At 38.8% G+C, this 15,377-nt stretch overlaps 1 protein-coding gene across 1 annotated transcript in view; it reads right to left on the bottom strand.

Moving 5' to 3' along the window:
- The window catches only part of EFHC2 (EF-hand domain containing 2), a 1,536,365-nt gene that overhangs the window by 387,385 nt on the left and 1,133,603 nt on the right, over positions 1–15,377 (bottom strand). The window contains exon 12 of the mRNA XM_044072376.1: positions 9,460–9,657. Coding sequence (XP_043928311.1) covers positions 9,460–9,657 — 198 coding nt within the window. The remainder of the gene's footprint in view (positions 1–9,459; positions 9,658–15,377) is intronic.

Below are 15,377 nucleotides of genomic sequence, written 5' to 3'. Positions count from 1 at the left end.
TATATAGTCATTCTACCTTATTTGACTGTCCTTTGTTCTGGGGGGGTTCCTGCTTTGTTTTTGGAACATTCTTGCCATTGCATTTAAATGCCTGTTTACCAGCATTTTGCTGACACTGTTCATTTTGTTTCTTGCCAAAACCAGATGAAGGAGCAGAAAATTCCTTGGATAATTTAGAGAAGGAGGTTTGAAAAATCTGAGAGACTTTCTGTATCAGCTTACCTCTCTCATCACATTTTTTGCTAACGTCTGCTGTACAGCGTCCAAAAAATGAAATCTCCATATAAAGAAGAATTTAAAATCTCATTTATTTCATCTTTTGGGAAGTTAGTAAATCCGGTTCAGCATCTTGCACAGGCTATTGATTCTTTTTATCAAGTGGTTTCTGGTAAAAGCAAAACAAATTCCTCTTTTCCTGAATAGACTCAAGAAACTGAATCTAGAGAGGAATGTGATGGGACACATACAAGTTTTTCTCCTCAGATTTCTGATTCCCTGTACCGGGGACCCTAACAGCTGGAGAGGATGTGGCTAACCCCTGGTCCATAGTGGCTATATGGATAACATCAGAGGGATCCAGGGAAAATGATGGTGGTCTGACGAACCAACTTTGCCAATAGCAGTCACCCACTTGTGGCTGAGGCAAACTGCAGTCTGGCAAACTTCTTCAACACAGTACCAGTGGCAACAACTCTGGATAAAGTATCTACAGAGACATATACACACCTTAAAAATGAGGAGTGACCTGAAAACAAGAAACTAAACCACACAAGCAGATAAAACATATCACATATTTTCAAAATTAGTCAGAATAAAGTTTAAAGTTGTAGGAGCATACACTTTATCTCCAGACTTATCAATTGTTTTACCATCCTTGTCAGAAGAGGAAGGAATAGAATTAACAAAATCCTTGGGAGCAGCTAGATTAACTAAAGCTATACCTGGTTTGTCAAGTCTGATATGAGTCTATAAAAAATTGAAAGACTATGGAACTTTGTACATTCTATCTGTTTTCTGAGATGTAGCAGGCTGGCTGTCAGGGAAACTACAGGCTGTGACAAACACATCTTCCAATGTTGACAGCAAAGGGAGATGGGAGGAGGTTCATGGAATTCCATTTGTAACAGTTCATAGTATTTTCTGCAGGACTGAGAAACCTCGGTGTTCTTATACTGAAACAGTGTCACATTCTGGAACTAGCCTCAGAGATAGAGAAGCAGAATCCTTGACAGGCAAATTCAGATAGCATGCTCTCCTCTGAGTCTGAATCAGAAATCTAAGGAGTAAAACCTGTATCTGTCCCATCACATTCCATTCCAGATTCACTTTCTTGAGTCTTTTCAAGAAAAGAGGAATCTCTTTTTCTTTTACCAGAAACCACCTGATAAGAAGAATCAATAGCCTGCACAATACCCTGAGATAAACTACTCCTGTCTAATGAAACTGGTGCAGGAGAAGATACATGTTTAGCTTTGGTACCCTCCTTGATGGCCTAAGCGATCACCTTTTCGCATATGTAATTAAGCACAAAACCATTAATTCCCAACAACCCTTACTCAGAAAGGTTAGAAACAATAAAAACTTTGACCCTGCCAAATTCCAACAAGAACTAAACTCATGTAATTGGTCTATTCTAAAACACCTCCCCTTAGAGGAAGCAGTAGCATACTTTAACAAAAAATTCCTTGAGATCCTTGATTTGCATGCACCTGTTCGTTCAAAGAGAACCAAGGCAAAAACTGCGCCATGGCTTTCTAAAGAGTCTAAACTCAAAATTACCCTTAGAAACAAAGCATGGGCTTTATGGCGTTCTTCTAAAGACCCACAAGATCACATTAAATGCAGGCAATCCAGGAACAAAACCAAAAAATCAATTTTACAAGACAAACAACAATACTACTGTCATTTACAGACAGTAAATCAAAATAACCCTCAGAAGTTTTGGGCAGGTTTAAATAATCTACTACATCCTGGACAAACTTCAACCCCAATCCCTGCTGCTACTATTGATAAAACCCCTGAAGATGTTTCTGACAGTTTTAACTGATTCTTTACTGAGACAATTCAAGCCCTAGCTAGCCAACTACCTCCTAGCTCCACTGGTCCTGAAAGTAGAACCCCTAGAAACCTACTTGCATTCAGTTTCCAACCAGTCACCACTTCACTTATCCGTACCTTGATCAAAAAATTAAAACCCACTACACTTTCGGCTGATCAACTCCCTGCCGAGTACCTACAAAAATCAGCTGATGCTATTGCTTACCCAGTCTCTATACTAATCAGTCGAACCATAGTAGAAGCTAAAATTCCCACCATCTGGAAAATATCCTATGTAATCCCACTTCACAAAGAAGGCAGCTCTACTGAATTCTCCGATTATAAGCCAATAGCTATACTCTCTCCACTTGCAAAGATTATGGAAAAATGTATTTATAGACAACTCATGCACCACCTAATCCAGAATCACCTTATGGCAGACACTCAACATGGCATCCGTCCTCATCACAGCACTACTTCAGCCCTCCTAGCCTTTACCAACACCATAAACCATAATCTCAACAATAATTATATATCCTCAGCCCTCTTCTTGCCTTTCCAAGGCATTCGATATGGTTGATCACCAACTTTTAATCCACATCCTGCAAACATTCTGTCTAGATACTAGAGCCCTTCAGTGGTTTCAATCCTACCTGAATGGTCGACAGCAGGCTGTCCTCTGGCAGAACAAACACTCTAACCTTCTATCTAACACCCTTGGAGTACCACAAGGCTCTATACCAGGGCCCTTGCTGTTCTCTATCTTCATTAACAACCTTTATACTGTCATCCCAAAAGTCAGTCCAATATGCTGATGACTCTACTCTGATTTGCTCAGCCACATCTCCAGTAGAGTTATGGTCAGCTACCCAGACCACCTTTAATACAATAGAAAACTGGCTTTCTGAACATCGTCTGATCCTAAATCCCAAAAAAATTAAAATGCTGTTATTTTCACCAACACATAGGTCTACCGCTTTCACCTTTACCATAAATTCAAATGATGGCACAATAATCTCCCCTGATCCCTCTACAAAACTTTTAGGTGTCATCATAGACAATAATCTAAAATTCGACCTACATGGTAACCAAACTATCAAAACCATCAATAAAAAACTAGGGTCACTTTACAGAATAAAAGCCTTCCTAACCCCTCCAGCTAAAATTGCCATAGCTCGCTCTCACCTTCTTTCAACCCTTCTGTATGCATCCCCTCTATTCTCGAATTTAAACAAGACTGTCCTTAACAAATTCTCAGTTTGCTACAACCACATTGTTAGGTTTGCCACTGGGCTGCCTTTTAGGACACATCATTGCATCAATCTAAATCAGCTTGGGTGGCTTGAACTACCCAGCCTAATCCAGTATAACCAACTGATTATGGCCTATAAAGTCCTCTATAATCTGGACAATACTCCTGCACTTAAAAATATTATCACCCCCTATAACAATCCTAGACTGCTTCGATCCTCTAACAAACTACTAATTCAGATTAGCAAAATTAATAACACAGCCGGTGACTCTCTTTGCAAACTCTGTAAGTAGATCCTGGAACTCTCTTCCAGATGATATTACCTTACTTTCCACCTTAGGTCAATTTAAAACTAGACTCAAACAACATTTGTCACTTAACTGGCTATGTCAATGTATCAAGCCTAGCTAGCTCTCTCTAGAATGTGTAAAAAATTTGTTAACCAGTTTACTGTGTAATTTAATTTAATCTTGACTTTGCTCAGGATTAACTCTAACCTGTGGAACTTGTTTAACTTGCTTACTTATGTAATCTCTGTAAATAGTCTGTTTGTAATATGTAATGCTGGTATTATGTAATGCTCTATCTGCTTACCCTTGTAGCTTTTCTCCCCGGGCCTTCGCTGAAAATGGACATGTATCCAGTCGGACTATCCCGGTCAACAAATGTAAAATAAATAAATAAAATAAATAAATATTTCTTTTTGACAGGAAAGTTGTGAAAAACAGGATTATTAATGGCAGCAACAGCTTCCACAGGTATGGGAACAATAATCTGGCTAAGGAGGAGAACCTTCCTTGCCCCTTCTCCCAAAACCAACAAGAATGGCTCTCCTTTATCAACTGAGGGGACCCAACAGCAATAGAGGTTGTGGCTAACCCCTGGTCTATAGTGGTTGTATAGACAATATTAGCCACCCACTTGCTAGCTTGCTGTGGTAGCAAAGGCTGTTTAGTTAACTTTTTTCTTTTTGTGGCTGGAAGAAAGACCAACCATGGCACCAGAAGTTTGTTCAATGGTCAACATGAAAATGGTGCTTCCTTCCCATGGAAAGTAAACAGCACAAGCCAGTAAAATTTAAAAAGTAGTTAAAAGTATATTCCCAGTAAAAAGCACTCTAATATACTTTACCAGCCCCAAAAGTAAAGTTTTGGAATGTTTAAATTAAGTTTTAGACTGTCAGAAAGAAAAATGTGATCCCATTTAAAAGTACAGTAAAGTCGCATAACAGTCAATAAAAATGCATATTCCTAGCTTAAAATAGACTTTCCTAAACAGGAAAGTAAGATGAACACTGAAAGTAATATGCAAAAGTTTTTTCCCCAAAGGGAGCTTATCTGCCCAGCAATGGAACAGCACAAGCTTTCCAGTGATCTCCAAAAGCCCACAGAGAAGCATTTTCTTTGACATCATGAAAGCACAGAAGGGCTTGGCATCCAAACCTGCATTTTGGTTGGCTCAGCTTGAGCTGACTAATGGTTTGGGCTTGTGGAAAGTGTCCTGAAATTTTAGAAGCTTGACAACTGTTATACCCTACACAGGATATAACCCATATAGCTTAGGGTACTGCAACAGTGATCAATAGATATGATGAACACCACTTGATTCTGAAGCCATAAGTCTCTGCCCTCAGCTAAAGTGCAACAGACATGAGTTGTGTGAAGTTAAATGCTTCCAAAACCTGGGTGTGAAAAAGATTATTTAAAAGAAAGGAAGTGAAGATAGTGTTCTTGTAGGGGCTCCACTCACCTTAACTGTGCATCTAAAGGGCATACTCTCCTCTGGAAAACAGCCAAGTCCAAATCAAGCTTCCCATTCCCTTCTTTAGCTTTAAGGTACCTCTTTTTCATATGCTCAATCAATAACAGTAGACAGAGTATTGTGCTTGGAGATAATTTTCTGTAGAAAATATGCAGTGCAAGTCAATTGGTCCCCCGACACAGAAGGCACATATTGCTGTCTTCCAAAAGTGCATAACTACTCCGGCTGGTCTGATTTAGATCACTGAAGCCTACTGCAACCTCATCCCCAACCCTGAAAAAATACTGACCTGGAATTTTTTTTCACAGAGTAGTTCTGGTGAAAGCTGGATGACCCTGTGGTTGCAGTAACCCCCTATGTTCAGGCACAATTCTCTCTTCTTCCCTACCCCTACCCTACCCACCCTAGTCTTCAAATTATTTATAAACAATCCGCACTCCCTCCCATATAACCAATTAGAAAACACCCCTCCTGTGACTCAACACTATTCCCACAGTAATTAAAGACTAACTGCCACATCCATATACAGCACCACCCACTTATCTCAACAAGAAGGACCGAGCCCAAAGTCCCAAACCTCTCTTCCATCATCCATATCTCTCTCTCTCTCCCCACCCTCTTCCAAATGGATTATATTCTGCATCACATATTCCACAGTTCTAGTCTCAACATTCATCTCCTCGGACCTTTTCTGTAGTCATCTTACACCTAAATCAACATAACAAAACAGCAGTTCCAACCCAATGGTTAACAATTTGCTATCTCCCCTTACAAACACTCTCCTTTCATACTCAGGGGTACACCAGATCTTTCCAATGAACAACTTACAATAAGGTGCAAACTCCTTTCTTGATCATATCTCTCATATCCCATATTGGCAGAAAGACTTTGCCTACTGTTACTTATCTACCTCCCAAAACAAAATATAATCTGGAATATCAACCTAAACCCAGGTCCAGTAACTAACAATGATATTAACACTACTGCAACAAACTTTTCCTTCTCCAATTTAACAATACAGACAATTATATATGCTTCAACAGTCCTTCACTCACCATCACAAGAAACAAACACCAATAACTGCCATGGTACTCCCCAGCAGTACTCCTCAAACTAAAACAAATCAGACTTTGCCATATAAATTCCCAAAGTATAAATAATAAGACTGACAAAAATGAATCCTGGGTGACTGAAAATAAGCTAGACATCTTAACTTTTTCCAAAACATGGCTGAAATCACCAGTCCTCCCCTCAACTTTCCTTATAAAATATGATAAAAGTATCCTAAACAATAGACCTACCCACAGAACAGATGGAGGAACTATGTTGCTAGGCAAAAGTCACCAAAAAAATTACCTCTGGCCTAGTGTCCAGAAAACTCAGTAAAAATAATGAAGGCCCCAAATGTGCACTAATCACCTTGGTACAGGTAAATACAACAAACTACTTGTTGCAGTAGTATACATTTCTCTTGCCTTCCTCTGAAGCAGTCTTCCAGTCTACATTAACTAAAATTATCTCCAAAACTAACTGCTAGAACATAATCATTGTAACAATTTAAACATAGCTCTGTTATGAGGCAAACTTAGCCAGATTTGCACATTCCCTCCTCAATACAATCTGTTCCAACTATTAGATAAATCCACAAGAACAAATACTAACACAGGCAAGCACACCCTCCTTGACTTATTAATAACAAGCATCCCTCATAAGATTCACAGCATAAATGCCTTTTCAGTAGTTTAAATAACCAATACCTACTTAAAACTGTTCTATCACTCAATGTCTCAACCCACTCCCTACAACCTTTATATCATCTTAAAATATAGTGAAAAACAAAGAAGATGATGTTCACATAGAGTTGCAATACTCTGACTGGTTTTCAATCTATCAGGCTTAGGAGCCTGAAAAAAACATTTTAAGATAATCATAGAGTATATGACAAACACTTCTCAGTTTCCATAAAGAGAGTCCAAGCACACCATTGCACATGGCTCTGATCTCATCTCAAAATTCAAGGGCCTAAACCACAAAACAATGCAGACCATCTCAAAGGCTTATCCCTCTACTCAGTATCATACAGGCTACTAAGAGGTGACCTCTGCCTCCTATACAGTGCCTCAACAAACCCTATCCTGTTACACATTTGCAAGTCCAACAGTAGCATAAATACCAATTTAAGGGATCTCAATAATTTTTTACAATATAAAGAGGATGTATTGAAAGGATAGGTATAGATACCTTCTATAAAACCATTTTGCACTTCGCATAATACAAACTACTTATCTTAGTCTACTGAAGTGTAATTTGGATAACTGCATAGAAAACCACAAATTCATCCTGATTAACACCTATGTCCCTTATGGAAAGGGGCAACAAGTAAATGTACCAACATATCCTTGTTTTGCCCACCTCTGGGTTAATCATACACAAATTGTAAAGGCTAAAAAAACTACCAAGGCAATGTAAGGCTAGGCTGTTTAAGATTCTCACATATCAATAGCCTAATAAGTACTTGTGAACCCATATTAAGCTGAAATCTTACTTAAGGAAGAGGGTAGATTATTCTACATTCTGGGAGCAAGATATTAAGCATCAAGGCTGCTGCAGGTGTTTATCTTGATGACACTCTACTAGGTTAGAGGGTCAGCTACCTTTATATACTCAAAGCTCTTTTTTTTGGAAGAACATAGCTTTCTCAGCAACTACAACAGACTTTTACTACATGTAGAGCCTTGGAAGAAGAAATTAATTGCAGCAAATAGCCTAAAGAACTGAAGGAAATGTCATCCAGTGCTATCTTTAAGAAAAGAGGATGAATTCCATTCCTATTAATACTCATCATCCTCTTTTTTTCAGGCACCTAAATGGTATATCATTTTCTATTAAGCACTCCTGACAGTTAACTTTTAGCCAAGAAAGTTGAGGACAGATTTGACAGAAGTGCAGACGTGTGTTGCTCCTGTTCACATTAAAGTGAAACATATTTCATATTCTCAACTGCCAATTCCTTACAGGTTATTTGGAATACTGGTGAAGGTGTGACCAGTATTAGGTCAGTCACTGGAATATTTATTAGTTTAGGAAGGAGCAACAAAGGTTCAAAATCTTTCTATGTTAGAGACTAATTTTAAATGCCCTCAACTTTTATGGTAAACTATTTACAGGATTTTCTTTCCTCCTTTAATGTTTTTTTTTTTAATTTTCTCCTCACTAATCCACCTAGTAGAGTTACACACCCCTACCCTCACTTATTACATTCCTCTGAGTACCTCAATGCATTTCCTCTTCTTCCTACCCCTCCACTTCCTATTACATGTACATGTAAAAAAATATGCATCTGTAGATAATGTAATTCATCTACTCCTTATGTAAATAGTAAATGTATGACATTGGTTTTATGTTCTCTTGTATGTTTTCCTGTCCGGGCTGTGGCTGAAATGGGTCCCCTGTGGATTAGCCAACTAACCCAGTAAACATAAATACATTCATACATAAGTAAGTAAATAAATAAACAAACTTGGCTTTTTCTCCCTTAGACTTAGCATTTATGGTTCTGTTTTTCCCCCACATGAAAATTTCCAAAAGCGTTTTAGCCTCCTCTTGCTATGCTACATTCAGTAAAAAAGTATGTTCTAGTCTTTTCGGTAGCACAGATGGATAAAGCCCTGACTATGACCCAGGCGACCCGGGTTTGATTAGCAGCTTGGACAACTAAAAGAGCAGCAAGGGATGGGTGTGCTTATCCTAAGGGGAGGGTGATGTGTGGTTGTCTCTCTACAATGATCTTTGGTGTTGGCGGGGACATCACTTTAAGAGAGCTCTGGTCAAAGGGTAGAAAGTGGGTCTGGCTGAGCTACTGCAGAGGGTAGGGTGATGCACTGATTGCCATACTGAACACCCAATTGTTATACAAGTGCAACTAGCCTACTACTTACCTATGAACCTACCAAGGTCACACCATGTTACCACATGGAGGGGGGAAAATGGGTAGGTCATATAAGTAACCCCCAGGACAGAAGTCTCGACATGCCATGCCCCTCAAAGCCTAGGGATCTGTGATTGGTCCTAGCAATACTGGATATAGGTGGGGAGAAATAAGGAGTAAGTTGGTAGCCCCGGTATGGACTGAGCACAGGAACCAGGCCAGCAATGATTAAGCTCAGAGGAAGCAAAATAAAAAGTATGTTGTAATCAAAGACTAACAGCACACTTTATATGAAAATCAGTCACACAGGTTAGGAAAGATAGTAGTCTGAATCACAGAATAAGTCATTTTGAAAAACCCACAGAAACAGGCAAAAATTCAGTAACATTACATACACAAAGTTTGTCATTTATTAACTACTCCCAAAGGGAAAAGAAACAAAAAATAATTTATCTAAATCTTCAGCTGTGTGCTTTGATACCTTTCCTGGTCTCTGTAGACAAAGGCATCTAATAATCTGGAGAAGTTTTCAAAGCTTTTCTTCTTCAACTGGTCTTGTGACAGTGCCAGCAAAAATTGAATGTCCACTTCAGACTGTTGTTCAGGGCTATAATATCGTCCCACTGTCATAATTTCATGTTCCAAGAGACGAATGCCTGAAACTTGAATGATCAGATTCCTAGAAGCAGTACAAAATAAAACAGAAGCATTAGTACACTTTTGCTATGGTTTATAAGTTTACTTTAAAAAAAAAAATACTAAATTAATATTTATTTCATTGTGCATCATTTTGGCATGCTGAGCTGGCAAATGTTTAGAAAAGCAGAATTGTACACCCAAGATGAACGGATGACTAGATCATCAGAGATTATATTTTTAGCATATATAAAAATCAGTTTTAAAAATTGAAAAGTGTTTAAGGTCTGAGTACAAATCTGTAAAAAAGAAAAAAGTTTGTTTCTTGTCATAGTTGTAAATTAGCCGGATAGTGTCTCTGAACTCATATTTTCTTGGCTACCACACTTTAAATGACATCGTGAGATCTCACACAGAATGTCATCAGTGTATCTCAGGTCTGCCATTGAGGTGATGATGAATGCATGTGTTTTCTTTTTTTTCCTAAAACAAAGAGTAAAAAGGTCACACAGATAACCAACTGGTTAAAAAACACAAAAAGAAAAATCTAGCAAAGCTAGACGTCTAACTGTGTGATACCTTAAACCTCATGCATCAGAGGCCTCATGGGACATATGCAAATCACTCCTTAAGGATATTAGGTGTTTCAGCTAAATGGCAATTCTGAATGTCCATGACTTTTTCTTTGATTTTTAAGTCTATTTATGGACAATTTCAGGCCATTAAAGCCAAACCCCTCTAGCTGTGTACATGAATGTTTCTGCCCAGCATAAGAGGAATGTTTGACATTTGGAAATACAGGGCTGTCATACCCAGCTGATATCCATAAACATTAAGGTGTCTACAAAATATCCCAACTAACAAACTAAAATAAAGCACAAAAAGGTCATACAGATAACCAACTGGTTAAAAAACACAAAAAGAAAAATCTAGCAAAGCTAGACTTCTAACTGTGTGATACCTTAAACCTCTTGCATCAGAGGCCTCATGGAATGAAAACCACATGCAGATGACAGTGCAGTTCAACTAGTACTCATTCAGCCACTGGCTTCTTGTATACAATAAAAAACACAATTACTGAGTTCTCTGATAGTGTGAAGTGCCATTCATTATTAAAAAAAAAAAAAAAACAAAACAATTTACAGAAGCAACTGTCTAGACTACATGGAAGAGAGGTAACTGGCCCCTTTTAAGATGTTAGATTCTAAGGGATAAAATACTTAAATGGAAAATTTACTACAGTTTAGAACTTACAGGTTCATAGGTATGTACCAGGCTAGCTGCCCTTGCAGGCCATTTTAAGCCTAGCTAATTTCCCTTCAAAGGTGAGAATAAAACTCTGTAGCTTGTGCCTGTGAGGTAAACACCTGAACTATCATGCCAACCGTTAACTAGGTAAAAAGTAATCTAACTCCCTTTTATTGTAAGCCTGACCTGCTGTCTGATCGTCCACAACCTGCAAAACAGTGCATTACATAAAAGCAAAATCAACAGTCATTATGGAATAGCATTTTCATGTCTTGCCCTACATTTAGTGTGCGTCATGCACATAGCCAGAACTTTTGGAACTGCATCAACTTCAAGAAGGTAGCCACACTCTGCACCAAGTGTAGCCAAGTATAATCCTCACCCCACTTTCAGCAATTTGTATTTCTGGACAGCATACATTTTATACTTGTAATACTAAAAATGAAATCCTGGAGTGACAGGCTTAAGCACAAATGTTTTCAGCTAACTGGGTATTCTGAAAAGAAAACCTTTTAACAAACTGTACAAACTTGTTGTTGTGTCTTTCAGCTTTTCCCGGTTAGGGGTTGTCACAGCGGAACTCCAGTCCGCTAATGATTGGCAGCAGATTTTTACGTGCCGAGTTGCCAGCTCTGACGCACAACCTTCAACAAAGGTACGCCCATTCACGCATGTCTCCACACAGAAGACGTTCTAGCTGAGAATCGAACAGGACGTCTTACTGTGAGGCGACAACGCTACCGCAGCACCACCACTGCAGTCCAACAAACTGTTGTAAATATGTCTAAGTTGCATTAACATTAAAACACATCTTACTGCACACAATTATGTGTATGCTATGGCATATTATGCCTAGTTTTGCCTAACTATGAAAGAACTTGGAAACTGTATTTTTAACATCCAGATCCAAAATGTGCCACAACTTACCCTTTAGTAAGTCTGAGTTAATAAAAGCTTAATAGAATGGTGAAACGCAGATATGGTACGTTACTCAGAATAAGATATATCCACTTGGAAACTGTGTCTATATTCCTGCAATCCATAACTATTTTTAGTACTACCTCAGTGCTGAGTTAGAATTTTTCACATTTTTGGAGATTGTCCTATCATATGTAATGGTATAAAGAGACTTCTCCATCTCCCAGCGTTTTCATATAAAAAAAAAAATGATCACAGATCATGAAAAAAAATGAGAATCTGATATTTTGAGATACAGATAACCTTTTGGGAGATTCCATTCTAGTATCAGTACTATTCATATTGAAATTTTGCACTGCTCTCTCTCCAGGCCCAAAATCACTTACATGTATGCACGGCTCAGTGACTACTGTCACATCTAACTATACAGCAGTACAAAACATTTATACAGTGGATGCATCAGTAAAGATTATATGCATAATGAGATTAATGTAAAAAAGGCAAGGTCTTGGCAGTACTACATTTCACAAAACCAATGTAATCTACTCAGTTTTTACAGAGCAAAAGCTTATGAGATAAATGCAAACTTTGCTCTGAAGAAATCACATCCCCTACATGGGTGCCTAACTGAAGATTTGACTCAAGCACACAAGACTGAATCTTCAAGCTTCCATTAGATCTGATTTTCATTATACACTAGTCTGCAAAAAAGCAGCAGTTATATTCTGTTAAGATACCAGTTTTATTATTTTGATTTTAGCAAAGTTAATAGCACTAGAATGCAACCCAAATTACTCATGTAAGACTAAAGTCTCCACTAAGAAACAGAACAAAATGATGCTAGTAGCAGAAGTAATTTATATCTCCATCCCATATGTTTACTCCACTACAGAAGTTCTTTGGTCCATCCAATCATATAGGACAGATTATGCCTGTGATTTTTTGAAGGATAGCCACCTCACTGTGCAGCTGGGGGGTGACTGTTCAGCATTCAAGCAGGCAAACGTATTTAAGACCGAAGATATGTAGATGCTATGGAGATCAGCAATGTTTACTGGGTATAGTTGCAGTTCAGCAGTGTAGCTGTAATGGAATAAATTCAATTACTTTTCAAAAAGATGTATGTTCCAGGGTATATGGAGTATGGCTGACTATGCCCTTGGTATGTAAAATAATCCAAGGAATATCATATATGACATGGCTGCACTGCATCAACAGGTAATTGAGACAGCAGCATAACTGTCTTAAAATTAAACTGAATACTCCATTTTGCTAATAATAATCCCTTGATTTATTTTATTTTAAAATACACAGATGTTAAAGCAGAAATGTCTGTTTCAGGGCAAAACAGGAAAATATACTGATACAATCATTGTGAGTTGTAAATATCCCTTTACATTATTACATTTTACTAACTGATTTTTTTTTCTGCAAATGTCTTATCTTTATTTATGTACAGGTGAAAAACTATCCTTTCTTTGAACTGCTTAGTTACTAAGGTTCAGACCTTTGCTTTAAATTTAACTTCTGCCATTGAAATGGTTTAGTGTCAGACAGCAGCCCAACAATGTAATTTGTTACAAGTGGCTTTAAATATGCAGGACTATCACCCAGTAAGTAAAATTAGACAACTACAGAAGTAAAATTGTGTTATTGTTGTATCTTTCGGCTTTTCCAGGTTAGGGGTCGCCACAGCAGAACTCCAGTCCGCTAATGAGTGGCAGTAGATTTTTACGTACCAAGTTGCCAGCCCTGACGCCCAACCTTCAACGAAGGTACACCCATTCACGCATGTCTCCGCACAGAAGACGCTTTAGCTGAGAATCGAACAGGACAACGTCTCACTGTGAGGCGACAATGCTACCTCAGCACCGTGTACTTACCCCAAATGCCTGATTTTTCAGAATAATTTCTGAATTTGTTTACCCTTGTAAGTTTAAGTCAGATGTGCTAAGAGCACACGTAAAAAGAAGTTATGTACTCACCATAACATTCCATGTTTGTTGTCCTTGATCTCGCCTTCCTTCTTGCTGTTTGGGTTCAGAGCCGATCTTCGGCTCTGACTCAGCCATATACTATAGCTCAAGAGCTTTAACTGGCTCAAGGCTAGCCCCTATCCCAGCATGCCTAGCGGTAGTTGCACAGATCTTGTTTGTGATAACCCAGTACCAGACCATACAAATAGAAAAGAGATACACTCTATGCTACATAACAGATGACACCTGCATATAAAGGTGCAACCCCATCCGCAAGAGCAAGAAGGGGAGAGTAGGACTAATCAAAAGGTATGGTAAAAGAAAACGCAGCCAGTGTAACCAATAAAAGCAAGGGACTCCTCTCAATCCTCCAGGAAGGGGGAAGGAGGGTGGGAAGCAAGAAGGAAGGTGAGATCAAGGACAACAAACATGGAACGTTATGGTGAGTACATAACTTCTTTATGTTATGTTGTCCATATCTCACCTTCATTCTTGCTGTTTGGGACAGCATCCCCAGCACCTGATTCTTGGGTGGCTCACTGGAAAAAACGCTTCAGGACCGTAGAACCAAAGGATGCCCTGTTCCGGGAGGCCATATCTACTTTGTAATGAGTGATAAAGGTATGAGGATTAGCCCATGTAGCTGCCGCATACATCAAATCCAAAGGCAGTCTGGCTTGAAAAGCAATAGAGGTAGCCAAAGCCCTTGTTGAATGTCCCTTACTTTTTTCGGGAAGTTTTTGTTTACGCAAATCATAGACATATTTTACAGCGTCTGAAAGCCACTTAGAAAGAGTCACCTTTGTGACTGCACAACATTTATTATTGTCCACAAAGGATATGAACAATTGGTCAGATTTTCTAAAGTCCTTGGTCCTGTGTAAATAGAAATTTCACTGGCTATGAGCATCCAACTGATGAATCTTATACTCTGCCTTGTTGCCATGATTGGGGAAGAAAACAGGAAGCTCTATGGATTGATTCAAACTGTAGTCAGAACATACCTTGGGTAAGAAAGAGGGGTTGGTTCTGAGAGAAACCCGATCTTTATGGAAAAACAAGTATGGGGGATGAATAGATAATGCCTGTAATTCTGAAACCCTTCTGGCTGAGGTAATTGCAACCAAGAAAAGGGTCTTCCAAGTCAGAAATTTGAGCGGTCAAGAAGCAGATGGTTAAAAGGGGGGAAGAATCAGAGCTACTAAAACTAAATTTAGATCGGGGGGGGAGAGGTTCTCTTACTGGAGGTGCTAAGAGGGTAGTTCCTTTTAGGAATGCATTGCATAGCCTATAGGACATGATATTGTACCTCGTTTCTCCCATATGGAAATTAGAAATGTCAGCTAACTGAACTCTGATAGTAGCTGCAGCTACTCCTCGCTCAAAGGTTTCAGCAAGAAATTCAAGAATCTTAGAAATGGGAGCAGTAAAAGGATCAACCTGATTTTTGCCTGCCCAACAAGAGAACCTCTACCATTTACTGGCATAAATTTTTCTAGTAGTGGGCTTATGGGAGGAAATCAAAATGTGTTGAATTGCTGGAGAAACATTGGAAAGCCTGGCTAAGATCAGAAGTGGAGAAACCAAGCTGTGAGCTTGAGAGTTTGGATGGAAGGCTGGA

This window comes from Protopterus annectens, chromosome 5.part0, assembly GCF_019279795.1.
Source record: "Protopterus annectens isolate FY-2018-M chromosome 5.part0, PAN1.0, whole genome shotgun sequence".
Classification (NCBI taxonomy): Eukaryota; Metazoa; Chordata; order Ceratodontiformes; family Protopteridae; genus Protopterus; species Protopterus annectens.
This window is presented reverse-complemented; position numbering and strand designations above follow the sequence as displayed.